Below are 24,540 nucleotides of genomic sequence, written 5' to 3' on the forward strand. Positions count from 1 at the left end.
CAGCCAGAGCCCGGGGCCCCGCCACCTTGTCCAGTAGCCCTTCCAGTAGCCCCAGCGGACTGGACCATACTTTGCTTTTCTTCAGGTGCTATGACAAAGGCTTGGAGAGTGGGAACTCCGGGCACGCACAGCTCTAGCCTTGCCGGTATTGCCAAGCGGCTCTTGTCTGCCACCTCACCTCTCTGACTGACGCTGGAGGCTGTTGCTCCCCCAAAAGATCTGGGCGACTTTCATTTCCGGGTATGCCGCTCAGGACTGAAGAGCGTCCAGCCATCTATCCGTTCCACAAATATGGATGGGCATCGCGGTGCCCTGGGAAACAAGGTCTCCGTCTCCGGCCCGGGAGGCGCGTGTCCATGCGGCGTCTCTGAGGCTGGCAGGCCGCCTTATAAGCTTGCAAGCCGGGCAAAGCCAGAGGAGCTTCGCTGTTCTCGACAAGCCCCGTCCCCACCACCCACAGAGCAGGTCACCCCGGCTTCTGTCGAAGGGCCTGACGGTTAACAGCCAGTCCCTCGGAGTAAACGCACCCGGCTGGTCTGCTTCTCCGAGGACCCCGATCAGAGCAGCGGGGACCACTTTGCGGTGAAGAGGAGGTCCAGAGAGGCTAAAGCACGTGTCCGCGGACTCACCATCCGGACAGGAGCGCAGCGTCCACGTGACCAGGGCTGGGTCCCTTCCTTGCTGTCTGTCCACCAGCCCCTGGAGGAGCCCCCTATCTGCCTCGTTCCCCTTCCCCAGCGCCTGCCCCCGGGCACCGTCGGGTGAATGACTGACGACACCGGGTGCTGGAAGCAGGGCCCAGCAGTACACTGGGCAGTGCGAATGGCGTGGCCGCCATGGAGACTGCATGGGGGAGTGTGGGGGTAAGACTGCTTGTATTTCTGAGCATTTATCACACAGTCGCCCGCCCTAGTGGAGGGAGCCCATGGGCATCCACTGGAGGGCGGACAGCCCTTTCCTCTGCCGCAGTCGCAGTGGGGGCAGCCATGTTCACCCCAGGGACGGCTACCCCCAACCCCGGCCGCAGCTGATTGGATCACGGGGCGAGGGATCCAGGCTGGGCCAATCAAACCCCTCCCCTGGGAGTTTGGGGGGGGGGGGGGCAGAGAGGCGGTGCGTGGCCTCTCTGGTGTCTGGACCAGCGCAGAGACAGCCTGGTCCTGTGCGGAGAACGGATCAGACTCACAGAGGGAACATGGGGAGAGAGGAGGAGGAGGGAGACAGGCGGGCGCTCCGGTCCTGATTCAGATCCCTCCCTTGGCCCCTGGGCACCTCTGCACATCAGATTTCCTTCCCTCGGATGATCTGCTTATTAAGCAGGTTGGCAGCCCGTGAGCCACATCCATCAGGATTTCACAGAGATAAACGCTGAATCACTGTGTACAAGACGAGAAAAGGGGGACACCAACTACCACGCACCCCTCTGCACACGAGCGCCTCTCTGTGTTGCATACACACCGGCAGGACCTGGATGGGAACGGGGCTCCGTGCACACAGCTGGCACTGAAAATCACCCAGGCTTTTTAGTTTTTCTGTTGTCACTTGCGTGACCTTTTGAAGGTCAGCGGTGGTGAGTCGGGATTTGAACCCACATTTCTGAGTCCTCAGCCCAGCAGCTCACCAGCACCCACTCGTGTTTCCCTCCGCGGGAGCCCGCCCGGGGCGCGTTCCCAGTCCCCCAGCGAGGGGCTACCTCTCCTTCCTCAGCCCGGAGCTGCCTGGGAAACAGGTGCAGAGCAGGGCGCGCTGTCTCTGGTCCTGAAAACCTCAGGCAGCCGCGGAGCCACAGCAGAGCCCTGTCTACAGCAGCATCGCCATTCCAAGCCGCGCTGGCGGTCCTGCCTGTTCCTGGGGAAGTTTAAACGCCGCCCGCGCGCGCCAAGCGGACAATCCTAGGCGAGTAAAGCGAGCGGGACGGCCTAAGGCCGAGGGCAGTGGGCAGTGGAGAAGGGGCCCGCCTTCCAGCGACAGTGAGGCCGATGGCAGCCACCACGGGCTCGGACAGTTGATGAAGTCCGAGGGTACAGCCTTACAACCAATGTAGATCTAAACACCCAGAAGCAGCCCGGCCAGTGTGGCTACAAGATTGAGCATTGACGTGTGAAACCAGGAGGTCATGGTTCAATTCCGGGTCAGGGCACATGTCAGGGTTTCGGGCTTGATCCCCAGTGATGGGTACGCAGGAGGCAGTCGATGAATGATTCTCTCATCATTGATGTTTCTATGTCTCTCCCTCTCCCTTCCTTTCTGAAATCAACAAGAAACTATTTTTTAATTGATTTTTTACAGAGAGGAAGGAGAGGGATAGAGAATTAGAAACATCGATGAGAGAGAAACATCCATCAGCTGCTTCCTGCACGCCCCCTACTGGAGATGTGCCCACAACCAAGGTACATGCTCTTGACCAGAATCGAACCTGGGACCCTTGGGTCTGCAGGCCGATGCTCTATCCACTGAGCCAAACCGGTTAGGGCAAGAATATATATTTTTTAAAAAGAAACAGGGTGGGGCAGGAACCCAGGGGCAGCAACATTCCTGCTGGTGGCTGCTGACCAGGTTGGGCTGATCAGATTCTCTCCCCAACAAGGGGGGCCGGGATTGGCAGCTCCGGCCTCTGAGGCCTAAACCCCTCGCCCCTGGGATCCTCGGTCACTCAACATTTTTCACATTTTCATGGGCCACTCTGTATTCTGCTGCTGCTGCTGCTTTTTTTCACATCAGAGAATTTTATGGGACACGGCTCGGGACCTGGCAAGCCCAGGACAAAGCCCTCAGACAGGGCTGGAGGACGGTGGTTCCATCCAAAAAGGCTCAGGACACACGGGAACCCCACAGGGTGACACTACAGTTTACTGTATAGTTGGGAGAGGGAAGAGCTGCTCCACAGACGTGTAAACAGGTCCAATCTTTATCATAAACATCCAGTGGAAATGGCAACTCCAACTCGTCCTTAGACATAGAGCACTCTGGGGCAGGTAGATGGGTGGGTGTGGCCAAAGCCAGCATCCTCACTGGTCAGCTGACCTGGAGGGTGGTGAGTGGGCCCAGATGTCCCTGGCACGGGGCTGGTGGGGGCAACAGACGATGGGCACTAGGACACTGCGCATTGACAAGACCAATTGTGAGCCTTGGCTGGTTTGGCTCAGTGGATAGAGCGCCAGCCTGTGGCCTGAAGGGTCCCGGGTTCGATTCTGGTCACGGGCACGTGCCCGGGTTGCAGCCCCGATCCCCAGCAGAGGGCGTGCAGGAGGCAGCCGATCAATGATTCTCTCTCATCACTGATGTTTCTATTTCTCTCCCTCTCCCTTCCTTTCTGAAAGCAATAACAATATTTTTTTTTTAAAGACCAATTATGGGGGACTGCCCCTTGCGTGTATCAGGCTGTTCATTCTGGGATGACACTCTGTCCTCACTCGCAGTTCAGACAGGAGCCTCCTGCCCCGCGGCCGGTGCTCGCCCTCCGCCCAAGGCGGCCGGGGCCCCTCGCCCGCCTCCCCCGCGGCCAGAAGCCCCGAGGGCCGGCCCCGCTGCCCCGCCGCCGCCCTCCCAGCACCGCCGGGGCCTGGCCGCGCCGCAGCGGGAACGGAGCCGCTTCGGGGAGAAAGGCGGTGGGGGGACCCGAGGGGCCTGACGGGGGACGGCGGGGGCCAACGGGGAGCGCGAGAAAACAACCCCGAAGGCGCCAGGCCCGGGCTCACCCCAGCGAAGAGCCGCCGGACACCTCGCCTGCCACTCACAGAGCGGGTGGCGCGGGGCCGGACATCCGGGGTGGGCGGGCCTGTGCGGCGGAAGTGACGCACCCGGAAGTGCGGCCGGGCCCTGGGCCGCCGCGCCGGCGGCGCCGAGGCAGTAGAAGTTGCGAGCCGGGCGGTGCGGGTGGCGGTGCGGGGCGATGCGGGCGGCGGGGCGGCTCGGGAGCGGCGCGGCGCTGTGGCTGCTGCTGGCGGCGCAGGCGGTGGCGGCGATCGAGCCCATCAGCGTGGGCATCGCCATCGGGGCCGCGTCGGTCATCACCGGCTACCTCTCCTACCGGGACCTGTACTGTCGCTTCGCCGAGTGCTGCCGCAAGCAGCGGCCGCTCAACGCGACCGGTAGGCGGGTCGGCGGGTCGGCGGGTCGGCGGGTGGGCTGGAGGGGCGCGAGGGCCGGGCCCCGAGGTGGGGGAGGCAGGGGACGGTGGGGCCTCGGTCGGGACCGCAGCCCTGGGAGCCGCGCCTCCTGTCGGCGTCAGGAACGTGCACGCGTGTCAGGATCCTTACGAATGTGTTTGAGACCAACCGACAATTCCCACCGGCTTGAGAAATGCTCCCAAAGTGGCAGCTTTACCGCTTATTTTCTGCATCAGAGTCAGAGGGGACGACGGAAGGGGGTCCCGTGAAGTTCGCTGGTGATAGATCAGGGAGGCGGGAGAAGGTGTTAGGGGAGAACATTCAAACCTGTGAAGCACTGAGGCTGTAGGGCCTGCCATCCCGGCCTCCCTAACCTGGTCAAGGTCATACGTGGTCCCTTTCCTGTCCACGCCCCCTTGTCGGCGTTGTCACCCTTGGGATCACAGCAGAAAGAAACTGAAAGCAGTTTGTCAGCCCTTCTGACTCACCTGAACCTTCAGTGGTTTGCAGGTGTGTGGCCTTCACCCAGGATGCCCACATCTGGCCCGGGCGTTCTGACAAGCCAGCGGGGTGGCGGGGAAAGGGTGCAGCTCAGTCGAGAGAGGGCTAGTCCTTGGATGAAGGGGCACGTGTGGCCTGCGTGTCAGAGCCCGGAGTGTTGAGGACACTCGTCCATCTAGTGATTTCCCTGCAAAGGGCCCCATGTGACTGCAGCCCGTATTCTGCCGCAGGGCCAGCCTGGGGTACGGCAGAGACCCTGCTGGACCCCTTGACGTGGCGCCTCTCTGGCCGGTGGGGACAAGGCCGCCTTGCTGGTGCAGGTTTAACGTGCCTTTCTCTCTCTGTTCTCGGGCTCGCTCCTGCAGCCCTCAAGCTGGATTTGGAGGAGAAGCTGTTTGGGCAGCATCTGGCCGCGGAGGTGATTCTCAAGGCGCTGACTGGCTTCAGGAGCAACGACAATCCCAAGAAACCACTGACTCTTTCCTTGCACGGCTCGGCTGGCACCGGCAAGAATTTTGTGAGCCAAATTGTGGCTGAAAATCTTCATGCAAAAGGCCTGAAGAGTAACTTTGTCCACCTGTTTGTGTCCACTCTGCACTTCCCTCACGAGCAGCACATAAAGCTGTACCAGGCAAGGGACCCTGCTCTCCCGTCCACCCGCCTCTCCTCTGGGCTGCCTGTCTTCTCACTCTAGCCTCCGCTGCTTCTCTGCCCGCTGCCAGAGCCCCGGCCCTGCTGAGTTAAGGACACTCACACACCAGAACGCTTGGCCACTGGCAGGGCTCTCCTACAACCTCTTCCTTGCTTGATTCCAAAACAATACAGGGGCGTAGATGACATTTCCGTTAAAAGGTGGAGGCTAGAGGGTGCGGTGACTTGCTGCTTACAATCTTTGTGGCCTGGTAGCAAATCAGAAACTGGAACCCAAATCTGCTGCCTTCCGGGTCGCAGGGAGCCACTCTCTGCCGTGATCGAGCACGCTCAGCCTTCCCTTCCCGCCCCGGTGAAGGAGGGTGGTCTGGAAGGGTGCACGATGTGCTGGGAAGGCTCCCACCGTGGTGCGGGCTTGCCCTGCATCTCGCAGACCAGAGGGCGTGTTTCCTCTCTCCCGCCTGCACACCCCCTGCTCCTCCAGCCCTCAAGTCCTTGGCGTTGCTTTCCTTCTCCCGATGAAGCCTCGACGCTGAACCTTCCCACCACGGCTCCTTTGGAGATGTCCTTTCCGCACGTGCTTACAGTGCGTTGTCTGGTCAGGTTCCCATTCCAGTGAGTGTCATCCTCGGCAGAGAATGTTGCTACTGGTAGGCGGGGACTGGAGTCAGAAACAGAAGCTGGACTGAGCGAGGAAGTGAAAGTGGGTCTATGCCAGGCGGGCAGGCGGGCAGGAGATGGGAAAGGCTGCAACCAGGAAGTAGTGTGCTTGCTTGCTCCATAGAGGGCCTGCTGCTTGGGTGTCTTTGTTTCTAGAAAGCCTGGGAACTAATGCTTTGTGTGACGTGTTGTCTGGTCCTTTGTTCGCGGCACCAGGAAAAGGCATTGCCCTCGGCACTGCGAGTCTTCCTCCAGTGCCTGTGCCTCGGTGTGCCTGCTGAGGCTGAGATTTGGGTCCACAGTGAGAGGAAGGCTGTGGGTTGGTTAACAGTGAATCGATAAGCATTCATGTATCCTGTTCCTTAAAAAGCAACATTTAGCATGTCATTTGAGTTAGGAGAAAATCTCTGCTCGTTTCCTCTTTTGATAGGTAACGTTTTGGAAAAGCTGTTCCCCAGCGAATGGAAGTTAGGGTGCAGTTGCTAAGAGTTCTTTGTGAAACCCCAGAGAGTTGTGGTTTTCCCCTTTGAGAGCACGAGGGCTAGGGGAGCACTTCTGCACCCCTTGGCCCAGCCTTTGAGCCTCCTCGTCCTATTTCTTTTCTGGATGGTCTAGGACCAGTTACAGACGTGGATTCGGGGTAACGTGAGTGCCTGTGCAAGCTCCGTGTTCATATTTGATGAGATGGATAAACTGCACCCCGGGGTCATCGACGCCATCAAGCCGTTTCTGGACTACTATGAGCAGGTTGGCGGCGTGTCGTACCGGAAGGCGATCTTCATCTTCCTCAGGTGAGTGGGAAGTGGTTTCTCGGGGACACACTTGCCCCTCGCCCTCCCGGGGCTGGAATGAGATCAGCGACCATCAGCATCCTGTTTCCCAGGAACAGAAGTGCCAGCCTGGCAAGAGTGACTTCCTGATTTCTTTTGCTGTCTGGTTGCTGGTATCAGGGTGGCACAGAGGGGGCAGGAGAAGATGAGTTCAATATGGCTGCTAACAGGCGATTTCTTTTTTCTTTTTTTTTAAATTAAATCTTTATTGTTCAGATTATTACATTTGTTCCTCTTTTTTCCCCCCATAACTCCCCTCCTCCCAGTTCCCACCCCACCCTCCGCCCTCACTCCCCACCCACTGTCCTCATCCATAGGTGCACGATTTTTGTCCAGTCTCTTCCCGTATCTCCCACACCCCTTTCCCCCCCAAGAATAGTCAGTCAATTCCCTTTCTATGTCCCTGATTCTATTATAATCACCAGTTCATTCTGTTCATCAGATTATTTATCCACTTGATTCTTAGATTCACTTGTTGATAGATGCATATTTGTTCATAATTTGTATCTTTACCTTTTTCTTCTTCTTCCTCTTCTTAAAGGATATCTTTCAGCATTTCATATAATACTCGTTTGGTGGTGATGAACTCCTTTAGCTTTTTCTTATCTGTGAAGCTCTTTATCTGACCTTCAATTCTGAATGATAGCTTTGCTGGATAAAGTAATCTTGGTTGCAGGTTCTTGCTATTCATCACTTTGAATATTTCTTGCCACTCCCTTCTGGCCTGCAAAGTTTCTGTTGAGAAATCAAAAGACAGTCCTATGGGTATTCCCTTGTAGGTAACTGAGCTTCTTTCTCTTGCTGCTTTTAAGATTCTCTCTTTGTCTTTTGCTCTTGGCATTTTAATTATGATGTGTCTTGGTGTGGTCCTCTTTGGATTCCTTTTGTCTGGGGTTCTCTGCGCTTCCTGGACTGTAAGTCTATTTCTTTCACCAGGTGGGGGAAGTTTTCTGTCATTATTTCTTCAAATAGGTTTTCAATATCTTGCTCTCTCTCATCTTCTGGCACCCCTATAATTCTGATGTTGGTACGCTTGAAGCTGTCCCAGAGGCTCCTTACACTATCTTCGTATTTTCGGATTCTTTTTTCATTTTGCTTTTCCGGTTGGGTGTTTTTTGCTTCTTCGCATTTCAAATCTTTGACTTGATTCTTGCGCTCCTCTGGTCCACTGTTGGGTGGCTGTATAATATTCTTTATTTCAGTCCGTGTATGCTTAATTTCTAGTTGGTTCTTTATCACAACATCGAGGGTCTCATTAGATTTCTTGAGGATCTCACTACATTTATCGGCGGCTTCTAGACAGTTCTTAAGAGACCTTAAAAGTGTGGTTTTGAGCCGAAACCGGTTTGGCTCGGTGGATAGAGCGTCAACCTGCGGACTGAAAGGTCCCAGGTTTGATTCCGGTCAGGGGCATGTACCTGGGTTGCGGGCACATCCCCAGTGGGAGATGTGCAGAAGGCAGCTGATCGATGTTTCTCTCTCATCGATGTTTCTAACTCTCTATCTCTCTCCCTTCCTCTCTGTAAAAAATCAATAAAATATATTTTAAAAAAAAAAGTGTGGTTTTGAGCTCTATATCCTCCATTTCTGTCATGTTTCTTTGTCTGCGCATTTTTTATGCTTTCTTGGTGCACCCCCTTGTGGTCTTTGTGCAAAGTCTTGTTGTAGTTAAGCCTTGATTGCTGTAGATAATTCAAGGGGGGATTTGACCTCCAGGCCAACTGGCTGTGAGAATCAGCTGTGTCTGCAGTGGGAGAACTGTGCTGGATCTCTAGGGCGGTGCTAATCTAGCCTTTGCCTGAGGCTGTCCGGCAAATGCCCCTGTGCAGGGCTGGGGCGGGGCGGGTCCCAGGGGATCAACAGGGCGGGCAAAGCGAGCAGTTATGGCTGCTCTCAGTCCTGTCCCCAGGGGCTCTGCCTCTCAGAGTCCCAGCAACCGCTGCAAACCTTGGAGAGAAAGCTGCCTTCGAGTTCCAACCTAAGCCAGACAGTCCCGTTTGAGTCTGGGTCCCTAGAGACTCGCCCAAATCTGGAGCTCAGAGTCTGGGACTCCCTCCCAATTGAAACAGACAACCGAGCCCTCAGCCGCCAGCCCGCTTGGCATGCACTCCGCACCTTAGTATTTTACTTCAGCACTGCGCCTCCTCTGAGTCTCGGTATGCTTATCTTTTTCCTCCTAGTTGTAGAGCTTCCACTCAGCCAGCCTTCCTGTGGTCCTGGATGATGTCTGTTCCGTCTTTTAGTTTTATTTTTGAAGTGGTTGTTCGAGGCAGCAAACTCCGGCGTTAACCTATGCCGCCATCTTGTTTTCGCTAACAGGCGATTTCATTACTGCACATGTTTCTCCGTAGAGTGGTGGCGTTGGGTAGCAAGTTCTAAACAAAGATTGTAGGGCAGACACTGTTTTGTCTAGCATGACTTAGTTATATTCTTTGGTTAAGTATAAACCTTTAGAGCAGGTGTGTTTCCTCATTAGACACAGAAGTTTTTTGGGTTTTTTTTACATGGAATTTATTGGGGAGACATTGGTTAATAAAATGATACAGGTTTCAGAGTACAATTCTATAACACATCATCTGTGTGTTCACCACCCCAAGTCAAGTCTCCCTCCCTCACCATTTATCCCCCCCACCCCCCCCATTACCCCCTTCTCCCTCCCCGTTACCCCCTTCTTCCTCCCCCAGCCCCTAGGCACAGAAGTCTTAGTATGTGGTTTTAATCTTTGTTTCTTGGGCAAACTCAGCAATGCAGGCGGGGACCTCATCACGAAGACGGCCCTGGAGTTCTGGCGGGCGGGCCGGAGGAGGGAGGACATCCAGCTGAAAGACCTGGAGCACGCGCTGTCGGTGGGAGTCTTCAACAACAAGCACAGTGAGTCTCCAGGGGCAGCCCTGCACCTGCCAGCCGCCCTCGCCCCCAAGCCTTTCACAGAGGCCGCAGGACCCGCTCGCCTCCGGGGCTTTGCCGGGCCAGGGGCTTTGCCGGGCCAGGGGCTTTGCCGGGCCAGGGGCTTTCTCAGGGGTTCTATGAAAGGTAACCTCACAGGGTGATCTGATCATAAATTCCTAACTGGGAAGGCCCTGATCGGGAGTCATACCTCAGGCATGTAATTTTTTTTAAAATATATTTTTATTGATTTCAGAGAGGAAGGGAGAGAGAGAGAAAGAGAGAGAGAGAGAGAGAGAGAGAAACATCAATGATGAGAAATAATCATTGATCGGCTGCCTCTTGCACACCCCACACTGGGGATCGGACATGGGCATGTGCCCTGACCGGGAATCAACCCTGACTTGCCGGTGGTCTTAATCCAGCATCTAGAAGCATTCTGGAATCTGGAGAAGACACTGTGTGAAATGATTAAAGAGTCCAGAGCTGAAACATAATTTTGGAAGGCATTTGGGGTGCCAGAGGAGACTTAGCTTAAGGAACTAAGTTCTCCCTTGTCTCAGGACCCTTTGCTTATTATTAACACAAATTGTCCTAAGGCAAAGTAGATATACATCAAAGGCCAGATTTAGTATATACAGAATCCATTGTCAGATTGGAGGAATTGCCTACGGCTGTTCAGGTGTTTGGCCAGTAGGAGCAGCCGTGGGCAAACTACTGCCCACCTGACCCTTTGAAATGAATAAAACTATTGAAAAAAAAGACCCTACCCTTTTATGTAATGATGTTACTTTGAATTTATATTAGTTCACACAAACACTCCATCCATGCTTTTGTTCCGGCCTTCCGGTCCAGTTTAAGAACCCATTGTGGCCCTCCAGTCAAAAAGTTTGCCCACCCCTGAGTAGGAGGCAATAACATGTAGATTGAAATGCCCCCAGCAGTCTGGCAGCAAGCAATCATTGTATGCATCCTTTTCAGGTTGGGGGAAATGCCCTCAGCCATCTCCAGATGATTCAGCCCTGCTGACATGCTGGAACTGGCTCCCGGCACTGACTTCCGGGTTCATAGGTCGATGCTCAACCACTGAGCCCCGCCAGCCGGCGGCATGTAACTTCTTTAGGGAAAGGCTTATCTTCGCCTTCACCAGTTACTACCCCTTGTCCAAAACGGAAACCATCCCCACATGCCATGGTATTTTTAATTTAATTTAAAAAATCAACTCAATGAATATTATAAAAATATATTACTCCCAAGTCAGGTGTTCTTGAATATTTTCAGCTGAAAATTCTCATGAAAAGTGATTTTCAAGTTGGTCAGGGCTGCCACCTAGGGAAAACACTTTTTTTTTATAGACACACATGGTGTATGGGGAAGGTCTGCCACTGCATCTAAGGATGCTTTTGGCGTACAATGGGTTCAGCAAGCCTTGTCCCATGTTTCTGAGCATCTAGCTTAACACACCTTGATTTGCTGGAGTAAGCCTCTTTCTCAGACTCCTCAAAGGCGTAAATATCCTCAGGGAGCCCATAATCGTCTTAATCTGAATCCAACCCGCCTGGCTTTCTCCCACCTTCATTTCATCTTCCTCACTTTCCCTCCTGAATCCTAAATGAATAAAAGAAGCTGCAAAACCCTAACCGGTTTGGCTCAGTGGATAGAGCGCCGGCCTGTGGACTGAAGGGTCCCAGGTTTGATTCCGGCCAACGGCATGTACCTTGGTTGTGGACACATCCCCAGTAGGGGGTGTGCAGGAGGCAGCTAATCGATGTTTCTCTCTCATTGATGTTTTTAACTCTCTATCCCTCTCCATTCCTCTCTGTAAAAAGTTAATATATTTTTTAAAAAAGAATAAGGGCTCTTTAAAAAAAAAAAAGCTGCAAAGCTGTCCTTCCTGGGGGCTTTTTATTTTCCAGTTTGCTGAGATCATGCTTCTAGGCACGTCCTCTGGCTCAAAATACATTTTTATAAAAATTCTCTGTAGGTTTGGATGTTTCCTCTGTTGTGTGTTTTTTAAAAATATATCTTTATTGATTTCAGAGAGGGAGAGAGAGGTAGAAACATCAGTGATGAGAATCATTGATTGGCTGCCTCCTGCATGTCCCACCCTGGGGCATCTAGCCTGCAACCCAGGCACATGTCCTGACCGGGAATTGAACCGGGACCTCCTGGATCATAGTTTGATGCTCACCCACTGGCCAGGCTGGACATGTCTTAGGTTGACATGCTCTAGAAGCCAGTGTGCGTGGGCAGCCAACCGATCCTTACATCAGGTTTGTTGCACACTTGACAAAAAGACTTTCAAGGGGTAAAGGCACGAAGGTGTGGTGTGGTCGGGATCGAACGGGCCCTGTGAGAGCAGCAAGCTCGCCAGGTGACCGTGACGCGCTGTTTTGCAGGTGGCCTGTGGCGCAGTGGACTGATAGGCAAAAGCCTCATCGACTACTTCATCCCCTTCCTGCCCCTGGAGTACACGCATGTGAAGATGTGTGTGCGGGCAGAGATGAAGGCCCGCGGTTCCGCCATAGACGAAGACGTTGTCACCAGAGTGGCAGAGGAAATGACGTTTTACCCCAAAGATGAAAAAATCTACTCCGACCGGGGCTGCAAGACAGTGCAGTCGCGGCTGGATTTCCAGTGACCTCCATCCAAGCGGCCCGAGGCCGCTGGGGGCTCAGGAGCCCGGGCCTGGCCTTTCAGAGGCATTCTGAAGATGTCCTCAGGGTTTGCACATTTGTACCTGTGGACTCTTGGAATCTAGAAGTTTCTAAGAGTTGATTTTTGATGAGCCGCTGATCTGCCAAGTGCACTTGTCATTTTGCAACATGGTAGCAATGCAACTGTTGCTGCAGTGGAAGATGAACTTTTAAAACCTGCTCTCCCCCACTCCTACTGACTTTGCAGAAGTGCCTTCAAACTGCTGTCTGTGTGAGACCCATGACTGTGGCCCTCAAGCTGCTGTCCCTCCTGAAGTCGAGGGCCTGCTGCGAGCTGGGAGCACTGGCTGTCACCTGCCGGAGTCAGGCTTCCGCTCCGGTTCTCCCTTCGCAGAGAGCGTCCCGACGTGAAGCATTTTCAGTGTAGAACGGGGGTGCCTTCAGGCGCAAGCCGCGTCTGGCGGGAGGACATGTGGGGTCCTCCTCTGTACGGCAGCCAGACGGACAGATCATCGCTGCCTGGCCGTTGCTCTGCTGCTCGGGGAGCCCGCTCGCCTCTCCCTGTGGCACTTCTCCTGAACGTCAGTGACCACCAGCTTCCCCCACCGCTAGTCGGACTGGAACCAGAGCGTTGGTTTCAGTTTCAAGTCCTTGGTCCCATGGGGAAATGTTTGTTACAGTGTACACTTGCGTCATTCTCTTGCTGTAACCCACAGAACCATTTGAAATCCTAGAACACGGTCATCTCTGTGGAGATGGGGTCAGCTTGCAGACTCTGCATTGCCAAAGTGGAAGTATCGTACACTAGAAACACTGGAGTTTTCAAGGATGAATATATATATATATATATATATATATATATATATATATATATACACACACACACACACACACACACACATACATACACACGCACACACACACACACACATTTTAATATATTTTTCTTGATTTTAGAGAGGGAGAGGGAGAGGGAGAGATAGAAACATCAATGATGAGAGAATCATCGATCAGCTGCCTCCTGCATGCCACCCCCCACTGGGGATCGAGCCTACAACCTGGGCACGTGCCCCTGGGCAGAGTCAAACCTGGGACCCTTCAGTCCACAGGTTTGGCTCTATCCACTGAGTGAAACCAGCCAAGGCAAGGATGAGTATATTTTTATAATGTTTGTATTTCTGAATGTTAGAGAATACTAATGTAGGGTGTTGCTAATTTTAAACATGGGAAGGACACTAATGGAATCATTGTCTATGATCAGAAATTGTCTATGATCTGAAAATAAAGGGTATGATTTATTGTCAAATGCGTGGTACTGTACTGTCACAATTACAGAACACAGTAATTATTGGTCAGCCTGGAGTGTGGCTTTCCTGGTGTCACCTGATAGTGACGCCCTCTGTGGCAGTGCCAGGCTGGACTGCCCTGCTCCCTGGGAAATCAGACGATCCCCGCCCGTGTGAAGCGTTTAGCTCGTGGTTGCAGTGGACCTACAGATGTAACGAGGACGTGCAGCCTTTTCACGTAGATGTGGTAAATGAATATTTTTATGACATGGAAGGCCTTATGGAGGATCATACTGTCCTTTAAAAATGCCAAAGTGACGTAATGAATGCTCAGATTGGAGGAACCTTTTTTCTGCCAAGGGCCATTTGGATATTGTAACATCATTCATGGCCATACAGAATTACCAACTTAAAAGTTAGCCTGATATATTTGGTCAAACACTTAATTAACTTACCCCTGACGCTTTGGCAGGGCCAGACCAAATGATTTCATGGGTTTTATATGGCCCCGGGACCGGACGTTCCCCACCCTGCTGGGGCCAGGGGGTCCCCAAAGGTGTGGACGGAGTCGGCAAAGAAGGAATGACACAGAGGCAGCGTTCAGTTGATCAGCATGGTTGAGTTCTCTTGCCTGGTTCTATTGCCAGGTTCTGTAGCCAGGTTCTGTCCAAGATCTTTTGCCATGTTCTCTCGCTAGGTTCTGTCTCTAGGTTGTGTGTCTAGGTTCTGTCTCTAGGTTCCTTTTGCCAGTTTCTGTCCAGGATCTTTTGCCATGTTCTGTCTCTAGGTTCTGTCTCTAGGTTCTGTCTCTCTTGGTTCTGTCTTCTAAGTTCTGTCTCCTGTTGTCTTGTTACATCTGTATTTATACCAGTTGATTCCAATCCTATCAATCTCTATTCCAAAGGTTAGGGCGTTTCTTATCTCCATTCCAGGGAGTAAAGATTATGTAGCTTAAGCATGATTGTTCGTAGTTAAAGTGATTAACTACCCGCCTGGCACTTAGTTAAGGGGTTTTATTCCCTCCCTAACTTCGGGGGGAAAATCCTTACCTGGGGAAACAACTTTTCTCAGAGAGGTGACCTTGGTTAAAACACATAGCGCCAAGAAGGTGAGCAAACATATTAAGAACAGTATGCCATGCCGAAACCGGTTTGGCTCAGTGGATAGAGTGTTGGCCTGCGGACTGAGGGGTCCCGGGTTCGATTCCGGTCAGGGGCGTGTGCCTGGGTTGCGGGCACATCCCCAGTGGGAGATGTGCAGGAGGCGGCTGATCGATGTTTCTCTCCCATCGATGTTTCTGGCTCTCTGTCTCTCTCCCTTCCTCTCTGTAAGAAATCAATAAAATATATTAAAAAAAAGAAAAAAAGAACAGTATGCCATATACGCCAGGTCCCTTGAAACAAGGATGGACCGGCTCCCGGCAAATTCCCCCTTTTTTATTTTTTAAAAGCAGGCATTAAAAAGAAAAACCCCAAATGCTCTCTTGTATCCATTTTAAGAGTAGGATTGGTGCTTTCCGCTATTACCTGAGTCCTGATCTATCATCTCAGGGAGAGCTTGCCAATCCTGCACTTTCCCGGGGTGGAAAGGCTGCAGTGGGGTTAAGGATAAGGCTCCTTGGGCCTACCTCCTCCCATGCCTTTACATTTACCTTTCCTTCCTCAGAAAAGCATGGACATACTTCTTGTATAAAACGTTCTGTCTGACTGGGCGTAACCTTAACTCCTCTGCTAGCAAGCATATGTGTTAAAAGATCAATACAGAGTCTTTTTTCTTTGGACTCAGTATGGCACATCTTCTCAATCTAAAAATCTATACAGAGTCTTCTTTCTTTGGACTCAGTATGGCACATCTTCTCAATCTAAGTTCTGTACTACCCACCTTCTTACCCTACTTATTCTCTATAGGGGGGTCTGAAGTACCCTGGTGGAGTCCTATCCGTCCCGAATGTGGGGGTTCTCAATGGGGGTGGTTTACCTAGGGGAATCCTGTCGTAGGGGTTCCCAAAGGTGTGGACGGAGTCAGCGAAGACTATCCACCCTCTTCCTACGGTGGAGTCCGATCCGTCCCGAGAGAGGGGCTTACCTAGAGGAATGGGGGGCTTACCTAAGGGTCCCTGTTCGGGCGCCAGATGCTGGGGTCCAACCCCAGCAGGTCCAGGGGTTCCCAAAGGTGTAGATGGAGTCGGAGAAGAAGGAATGACACGGAGACAGCGTTCAGTTGATCAGCAGCCTAGCCAGGATCTCTAGCCAAGTTCTGTTCAGGATCTCCAGCCAGGTTCTGTGTCCATGTTCTCTTGCTAGGTTCTCCAGGTTCTCCAGCCAGGTTCTGTAGCCACATTCCCTTGCTAGGTCCTCCAGCCAGGTTCTGTCCAGGTTCTCCAGCCAGTTTCAGTCACCAGGTTCTAGTCAGGTTCTCTTGCCATGTTCTATCCAGGTTCTGTAGCCAGGTTCTGTCTCTAGGTTCTTCAGCCAAGTTCTCTCGCTAGGTTCTGTCTCTAGGTTCTGTGGCCAGTTTCTGTCCAGGATCTTTTGCCATGTTCTCTCGCTAGGTTCTGTCTCTAGGTTCCTTTTGCCAGTTTCTGTCCAGGATCTTTTGCCATGTTCTCCCCAGCGAAGTTCTTCTGTCTCTAGGTTCTATGTCTAGGTTCTGTGTCCTCTTTGTCTTGTTACATCTGTATTTATACCAGTTGATTCCAATCCTATCAATCTCTATTCCAAAGGTTAGGGTGTTTCTTATCTCCATTCCAGGGAGTAAAGATTATGTAGCTTAAGCATGATTGTTTGTAGTTAAAGTGATTACCCGCCTGGCACTTAGTTAAGGGGTTTTATTCCCTCCCTAACTTCAGGGGAAAATCCCTACCTAGGGAAACAACTTTTCTCAGAGAGGTGACCTTGGTTAAAACACATAGTGCCAAGAAGGTGAGCAAACATATTAAGAACAGTATCCATATATGCCAGGTCCCTTGAAACAGCAAGGATGGACCGGCTCCTGGCAAGTTGTAACCCAGAGCTCAGCTTAATCACACTTACCTGCCTCTTATCTGCCAGTGAATTGTTAACACCAGTCCTTTCCCCAGAGTGAGGAGAGCCAGCTGACTTTCTAGAAAGTTCAAACCCTCTTCCCATCATCGCCCCACACCCCTCACTTCTCAGTGGGAAGTGCTCAAGTCCCAGGAGACGGACATTCCCGGTCGGGCTCCCACCTGGACTGCCTCATCTACAAAGACAACTCCAAACTGAGTCAGGGGATCTCTGTGTTCTGTAATTGGGGACCCCCAGGTGCTGCCATCTTCAAATGCATGATAGATCCCAATCTGTGACTCCTGGTGACCTGGCAACAGGCCAGAATTGGCTCAACGTCTAGAACTTTCCAACATGTAGAGCCATCCCAAGGGGGCCAGGGTGGCAAAGGGTCCTGCGTCAGCCCACAGCCAGGCTGCCAACCCGTCTGTGCCCGCTGAAACCTGTCCCTGTGAACACTGCTCAGGCCTCACCCCCCAGGAGCCCCACCTGTTGGTAGGCGCATGTGCGGATTGTGTAACAAGGTATGTCAGTCAGCAGTACTCCCTACTCCTGCCTGGCGTCTCTGGACTTGGACTCCAGGCTGGTGTCAGGAGCTGCATGAGCCCCATGGTCGGCCATGCGCCATGCAGCTGGGCGAGTGGCCAGGTTGTCCTAGGATCCTCGGTCTCTGGTTAGAGTTCATATGATTCCGGCCTAGACTGCTCCTGCTAGATCTTCATTCATAGCTTAAGCACACAAGGCCTACAGGGGAGGGGTTTTCTCCTTTAAAACTGTGTCCAGAGCCCTGGCTGGTTTGGCTCAGTGGATAGAGTGTCAGCCTGCGGACCAAGGGGTCCCGGGTTCGATTCCAGTCAAGGGCATGTACCTTGGTTGTGGGCACGTCCCCAGTGGTGGGTGTGCAGGGGGCAGCTGATCAATATTTCTCTCTCATCGATGTTTCTAACTCTCTCTCCCTCTCCCTTCCTCTGTAAAAAATCAATAAAAATATATTTAAAAAAAACCTGTGTCCAACAATTACAGTTTTTTAATAAAACTAGTGGCTTGTTGCATGAAATTTGTGCAGGGGGGTGGGAGGGTTGTCCCTCAGCCGGGCCTGCACCCTCTCCAATCTGAGACCGCTGGCTCCTAACCGCTCACCTGCCTGCCTGCTCGCCCCTAAGCACTCTGCCTGCTGGCCTGCTTACCCCCACCTGCCCCCCACCCCGCCAGCCTGCTTGCCCCCAACTGCCCCCCACAGCCCACTGGCCTGGCCTGATCACCCCCTAACCACCTCTGCCTCAGCCCTGCCACAATGGCTTTGTCTGGAAGGACATCCAGAAGGTCTCCTGGTCTAATTATCATATTACCCTTTTATTAGTATAGATGATAGCTTCTGGCATTAATAAAAACATTATTCTCCAAGAAGTCATATGATTGATTCCTGGCAAGGGCACATGTCCAGGTTGCGGGCTCCATCCCCAGTAGGGGGTGTGCAGGAAGCAGCCTACTGATGTCTCTCTCTCTCTCTTTCTCTCCCTTCCTCTAAAAATAATCAAGAACATTTTTTAAAATTATATTAAAAATAAAAGCACTGTTCTCAGCACCCTCAAGGATTGGGGCAGCTAAGCTTTCCGGTGAGATGCTGGGAGTTCTAATCAAACTCAGGAAGTAGTAATAATGAGAAAAACATGGCAGACCTACCAGAGAGCACTGGTTCCCTGGGGAACAGGAGGCAGAGTCCTTGCTTGGCACAGCTGACTGGCTGGCAGGTGACAAGCTGCAAGCACTTTCCTTCCTGGGAAACTTTCTTCTTTAAATATGTTTTTATTGATGTTTAGAGAGAGGAAGGGAGAGGGATAGAGAAACATCGAATGGCTGCCTCCTGTACGCCCCCCACTGGGAATTGAGCCTGCAACCTGAGCATGTGCCCTGATCAGGAGTCCAACCAGTGACCTCTTGGTTCCTGGGTCAAAGTTCAACCACTGAGCCACACCGCCGGGCTCTGGGAAAGGTCCTAACAAGTGTTCACGGTGCTACTCAGATGACAGCCCCTGGGAGGACACTGCAGGCTTCTCTGTGACATGCCTGTGCCCTCTTCCATCCGTCCTTTCACCCAAAGACTGCACTGCTCAGCCTGTCCCCACCCAGCGCACACGCCGAGGACTTGGGATTTTTGCAGCCAAGACATCACATCTTGGTGTTTCAGTGACGGGAATTTGAAAAACCACACAAAGCCAACACTGAGAGTCTGAAAAGCTCAGAATGTTAAAAACCATTTTAAATAAAGTTATCCCATTTTCAGTAAAACCTTTTCGTCCTTCCTTGAAACAGAAACACCAGACATTAAAACATGATTTTTAAAAAATCATGAGCCCTGATCCGAGTGGACTGGGAACGGCGACTTCCTTCTTAAGGCTCCGCTGCTCCGAGGAGACATCAGTAAGGAGATGGCCCGCAGGCTCCGCTGGGTGCACACAGCACCAAGGAAGGCCCGTCTCGCATCCAACAGGAGAAATTCACGGGACTCCTGCTCCAGGGCGGGCGGGGAGGTATGTGGAAAGGTTCGAGCACTGAGTTCTCTCCAGCGTGGCAACGACTCCTGGGCCGTCAGTCATCGTAGTAATAATCCAACTTGGTGAACACAGTTTTGCAGCCTTTGTCAGAGAAAACCCTCTCTTCTTTGGGGAAAAAGGTCATCTCGTCGGCCACTCTGGTGACAATGTCCTCATCCACGTCATAGCCTCGGGCCTGCATTTCCACGCGGATGCACATCTTCAGGTGTTTGTACTCGAGGGGGAGGAAGGGGATGAAGTAGTCAATGAGATTTCGGTCAATTAAACTGCTGTGCCAGAAGCCACCTGGGGAGAGAAAGGGTGCGGTTCAATCTCCGCCCGCCCAGCCCATCTGCTGCTGCTGGTGCCAGGCTGCAGGTGGGCCCGCACCTGCCGCAGGGAGCACCGGCCTAGTGAGGCAGGAGGATGACCTGCCAGCTGTGATGCTTCTGTGAAAGCCACAGGGCGAGAGGGAAGGGAGCGAATCAGATCCAAGGAAAGGCCAGGAGTCCTGGCGAGTGGCCAGATACCCATTTATTCTGAGAACTCCCCTCACTGGAGTCTCAGCAGCTGGATGAGCAACAGCATGGAGACCACTGCCGCTGCCGGCAGGTCCGGACAGAGATCTGGGGGACCAAAAACCAGGCCCCTCGAGTAAGAATGTGGGAAGCCCCCAGGCTGCAGGCAGCTCTGCACCCACCCAGTCACTCCCCCTCTGGGCCGCCCGGGCCTCCTGACCCAGCGCACGCTCCATCTAGGATGATGCTTCGCCCACGGGACCTCACCCAGCATCTCCAGCGTCTCCCTCGCTTTGCTTTCCTCCCGGGCCTTCACCCTCTCTGAGCCTGACCCCAACGCCCACGTGAGGCGATCCTCCCACACCAGCTGGCGTCCTACAATTCCAGTCCATTCTGACACTGTCTACCCGGAGACAGCACCAGGTCCAGGGGTGAGGGCTCGGCACCCCCACTTCCGCCAACTGCAAGTTCAGGCGTCACCTGCGCCTCTGACCAACCAGCTAGAGAGGTTCCCATGACCCTTTCCTTGGGTTCAATTGATCTGCTAGAGCAGCTCACAGACTTGGAGAAGCATCTTACGTACTAGGTTGCCAGCTTATTATAAAATGACGGCGCTCAGGAAGAGCCAGATGGCAGAGACTCACACACACAGTCAGTAATGTAGTGGTGACTGTACGGCGTCCGGTGGGAACTGGAAATGCCAGGGGAGTGCTTTGCAAAGTATGTGACTGTCTAACACGATGCTTACACCTGACACTAACGCAGTCACACTGAACGTCACCTGTAACTAGAAGACTCAGAGGGCGAGGCCCGGGGGCAGGACAGCTGCCAGGCCCTCTGCAAGTGCTCCCCGACCCGGGAGCTCCCGGAACCCCATCCTTCGCGGTTTTTATGTGGGCTTCACTACACGGGCACAACCAAGTCAACCTCCCCTCCCCTCCTCTCATCACAGGGTTGGTTCCCCTGGAAACCAGCCCTGGCCCTCAGGTGCTTCGCAGAAATCAGCTCAGTAACTAACACAAGCTCAGGTTGGGGTTGAAGAACTTGTTATGTGTGCACCTCAAGGTCTTCCTCGGAGGAAATCCCAGGGTTTAGGAGCTCTGTGCCAGGATGGCCGAGTCTGAGGCCGTGGGAAAAAGCCAAACCAACCTGGGAGCAGTGGGACGGCTCCTCCTGAAGCCTCCTGTGCCAGGCAGGCCCGGGGCCCGGGAACAGAGCCCAGGCCAGGCCCTCACGCGGTTCACAAGCGCGAGCCCCCAGCAAGCCAGGACAGACAGTTCAGGGAGCGCGGGCGGCTGGGAATGAGGCGGCGCAGCGCAGCAGGGCAGTCAGCCACGCGGCCAGGCAAGGCCTGGCAGAGAGGTGTGCTCTAGGCAGACCCTGAGCACGGAACCCCCACACGGAGCCCAGGAAGCGTGTGCTGGCGGACAGGTGCCCTCAGCCCGTGGCTTCAGAAACCGTCTACCTCCCCAGCGTGCATCCTCAGTCTGACGGCCCCGGAAACTGCCTGAACAACCAGCCGTCAGCTCATCTCTGCCTGGACGCCACCAATGTGTCACCACTCACTGAACACGTCTGTGTTCACCTCCCACCTTCCCCACAAACCTGCGGCTCCGCAGTCTGTGCCCCTCCGTGGCAGTCCACCCCTCGGAGCGCTAAAGCAGATCCTAGATTTGTCTCTCTCGTTCCTACACACAATCCTTTAGGAAATCTTAGTTTCTACCTTCAAAATGCACCCTAATCCCACAATGTCCCCATCCCCACTGCCACCCCGCTGCTCCAGGCCCCCAGCATCTCTCCCCTGGGCCGCAGTGGCTTCTGGGTGGCCCTCCGGCCCCGCCACCTGCAGGCTGTTCTTCACCCAGCAGCCAGCGCAGTCCTGTAGACTAAGTGAGATCACGTCACTGTCTGCGACAAGCCCTGCAGGGCTCCCTCCTCTACATGGAGTCAAACCCAAGGCCTCGCTGTGGCCCCCAGACCGTCTCCCCTCTAATCCAACTGTTCTCCTCTGCTCATCCTGGGCCAGCTCCCGTGACCCAGGCGCACTCCCATCTCGGGGCTCCTGTACATGCTGTCCCCTCTGATGTCCACATGGCTCATCCCTCACTCCTCGGGTCAGCTCAGTGCCACCCTCAGAGACCCTTCTCTGACCTCTCTATCTAAAACCACAGCCCAGCCTCGTCCCAGCACCCCAAACCTTTTCTTAATTACTTCCTACCTCCTGGGGGGAGGGTAGGAGGGATACATTTCTACCTCTATCAGATACAGATATATCACATCATCCAACACATTTCCTCATCACTCGCTATCGTTAGGATATAAATTCCCTGAAAGTGAGGACTTCTGTGATTTTGTTCACTGCTGTGTGCCCAGTTCAGTGCCTGACTCCTGGTCGTTGCACAATAAATGTTTGCCAAATGAATGAGAGAGAGTTCAGCCATCTGTCCAAGGCCATCATCAACAAGCAGCTGGGCCAGGTCTGCCAGATTCCAAAGCTCAGCTTGTGCCCTGGCACCCCCTTCTAGGCACCTTGCCTCACCTGCTGCAGAATTGGGCGAAGTTTCCATTGCACGTGTCCACCTTGTGGCACACCAAGAAACCAGTGAACATATTACAGAATACTCTCTTTCATCAGTGACCTTCCAGTTGCACAAACGGACATAAAATATCCCAGACTCTACAGAAGTGTGAATTTCTTGGCAAGTCTCTTTCGAAAGAGACCTTTGGCTCTGTAATCTCAAGAACAAACCCAAGCAGAGCAGAGACTTGAATGGTCAGGGTCAACTGCACGGCTCACAGGTTTCACCACCAGGCCAGTCTCCATCATGCTGGCTTTCCACCTCCCTGGGCTCAAGGTCTACGGTGTGACGTTCATGGGAAGAGCAATGAGCTTGGTAGTTAAAGCTCGGGCTCTGGAACCAGGGTCACGTAACAGGCTGTGTGGACATGTGCCTTAGTTTCCTCATCTGTAAAATGGGGATGGCAGTGAATAGCTTCTCCCCCGAGGTTACTGTGAGGATTACAGGAAGGATGCAGGAAGAGGGCTCCGCACAGGGCCCAGGACAGAACAAGGGCCCCGCCTCAGGCACAGAACCTCAGAGGTCCAGGACCACCCACAGACAGAAAAGCCCTAACGGGCCATCTCCTCCTTCAGAGGCGCTCACAGCAGCGGTCCTTGCTCAACCATCTGCTCTTCTTCAACAAAGGAAACAACTGAGCTGAGGAAAACAGGAACTCATTTCAAGAGCTCCAGGATGAACCACTTCCCCCTCTCCAACAGATTCCGCTCAGAAAGGCCTGCAGAAGCTCTCAGCAGCTGCGTGTCTAACCAGCCGGGGAGGGGATGCGGGGATTTAGCCTCAGGGCGCAGGCTCATGAACTCACTGTTCTTGTTATTGAAGGCCGACACCGACAAGGCATGCTCCATGTCTCCGAGCTTGATTTCCTCCCTCTGCCTCCCACTTCTCCAGAAATCCAAAGCCACGTCTGTGATCCTTTCCGCGCCGGCGTTGCTGCAGAGCGAGCGCAGGGAATGAGAGCTGGGCTTTCCCCGCAGCCCACAGGCCCGGGCTCCGAGCTCTGCCAGCGTGCCCCAGCCTGGAACGTACCTGAGAAAGATGAAGATGGCTTTCTGATAGGAGACCCCGTCCACGTGGTCATAATAGTCTAGGAAAGGCTTGATGGCATCTATGAGGCCGGCGTGCATCTTATCCATTTCATCGAATATGAAGATGGACCTCGCGCAGGCGCTCACGTTGCCGCGGATCCACAACTGTAACTGATCCTGAATCACAGGGGGAGCAACACAAAGTTCTCAGCCGGCGCAGCTCCAACCGCCAGCACGGGCACCACTGACACCTCAGCTGCTGCCGAAAGGCTGCATTTACTGAGCGCTCACTGCAGTCTCAGCTCCGTGCTAAGAACTTGACACACACCTGTTCTTTTGTTCCTCTCCACAACCCCACCGAGTGGGTGTTATCATACCCATTTCACAGATGAGGAAACAGAGGCACAGAGCGCTTAATCAACTTGCCCAAGATTATAAAATTTCTGGGATCTGAACCCCACCCTGCCTGACTCCAAAGCCCCACACTTGGATTATAATTCCTGTGCTGAGCTGTCACCCCAATGCTGTGGCACTGAACTGCTGGCCATGTTCACACATTTCCTGTGTACACCAGCCTTCTAGAAAGAAAGCAGAGACCCAGAGACCCATGCTGCCATTCAGTCCTTAGCCCAGCCTTGGGAGGGCGCTCCAGCTGCCCGATGGGGAAAGTAAGGCGTGCAGGCTCCTTTAAGCGGGGCACCTGCCTCGGGAGCTGGCGCCTTGGCGTGCGTGTGGCCAGCTAACACTCGTGAGTTTCTGGAACAAGGCCCGGAGGCTGTGCTTAAACTGAAACGCTCCCTAAGAACATGTTCAGGTACTTCTTAGAAGACTAAGCAATCGTTAAGGAGAAAAGACCTTTTTAATCAGAAATTTGAGCTCTGGTGCCTTCTAAATTTCCCTCACAAGGTGAAGAGGAGAAATGTGCTGTTTTCTGAGCAAGACTCTGGAGGTCTTGACTTCTTATGATTTTGGTGTCTGCCTGGCTACAGCGACCAGGGTTACAACGTCTCATGGTACGAATCTAACCTAAGTAGTAGTTCTGCTCTACAGGAGGACTAGTCTCTGTTCACAGAGGCACCTCAGGAGAGCGTGTGGCCCCCAAGCAAGTCACTGTTTAAACAAGGACTCGCTCAGATCTGCTAGTTCTCCCACTCTGCCTCTGCGACTTCAGGCAATAACAGAGAACATGTACTGAACCCTCACTACAGGTCAGCCACGCTCTGAGCACTGTTCCCATCACGTTTTATTGTGCTCTCCCAAACCAATCACATGTGTGCA

The 24,540-nt window shown here is 53.3% G+C and overlaps 2 protein-coding genes across 3 annotated transcripts in view; one reads left to right on the forward strand and one right to left on the reverse strand.

Annotated features, from left to right (window-relative positions):
* LOC308528345 (torsin-1A) overlaps positions 1 to 24,540 on the reverse strand; it is a 63,742-nt gene that overhangs the window by 37,057 nt on the left and 2,145 nt on the right. The window contains exons 3-5 of one of the 2 annotated variants that reach the window (XM_081103951.1): positions 23,264 to 23,439; positions 23,040 to 23,167; positions 18,846 to 19,443 (exon numbers count right to left, since the gene is read on the reverse strand). In XM_081103951.1, the coding sequence (XP_080960077.1) occupies positions 19,193 to 19,443; positions 23,040 to 23,167; positions 23,264 to 23,439 (555 nt within the window). In that variant the 3' untranslated portion in view covers positions 18,846 to 19,192. Of the gene's footprint in view, positions 1 to 18,845; positions 19,444 to 23,039; positions 23,168 to 23,263; positions 23,440 to 24,540 lie in introns of those variants that run through there. The other variant, XM_081103950.1, reaches the window with a different exon arrangement.
* Positions 3,844 to 13,045, forward strand: TOR1B (torsin family 1 member B). The gene is made up of 5 exons (XM_081103952.1): positions 3,844 to 4,091; positions 4,976 to 5,241; positions 6,537 to 6,712; positions 9,495 to 9,622; positions 12,037 to 13,045. The coding sequence occupies exons 1-5, from the start codon at positions 3,893 to 3,895 to the stop codon at positions 12,276 to 12,278; spliced, it is 1,011 nt and encodes a 336-aa protein (XP_080960078.1). The 5' UTR covers positions 3,844 to 3,892; the 3' UTR covers positions 12,279 to 13,045.

This window comes from Myotis nattereri (genome assembly GCF_964212035.1).
Source record: "Myotis nattereri genome assembly, chromosome: 12".
Taxonomy (NCBI): domain Eukaryota; kingdom Metazoa; phylum Chordata; class Mammalia; order Chiroptera; family Vespertilionidae; genus Myotis; species Myotis nattereri.

Coding starts and splice junctions, on each gene's coding strand:
- TOR1B (XM_081103952.1), top strand. CDS start 3,893: ATGCGGGCGGCGGGGCGGCTCGGGAGCGGCGCGGCGCTGTGGCTGCTG. Junction 5,242..6,536: donor AGCACATAAAGCTGTACCAG/GCAAGGGACCCT, acceptor TGGATGGTCTAG/GACCAGTTACAGACGTGGAT. Junction 6,713..9,494: donor GCGATCTTCATCTTCCTCAG/GTGAGTGGGAAG, acceptor GGGCAAACTCAG/CAATGCAGGCGGGGACCTCA.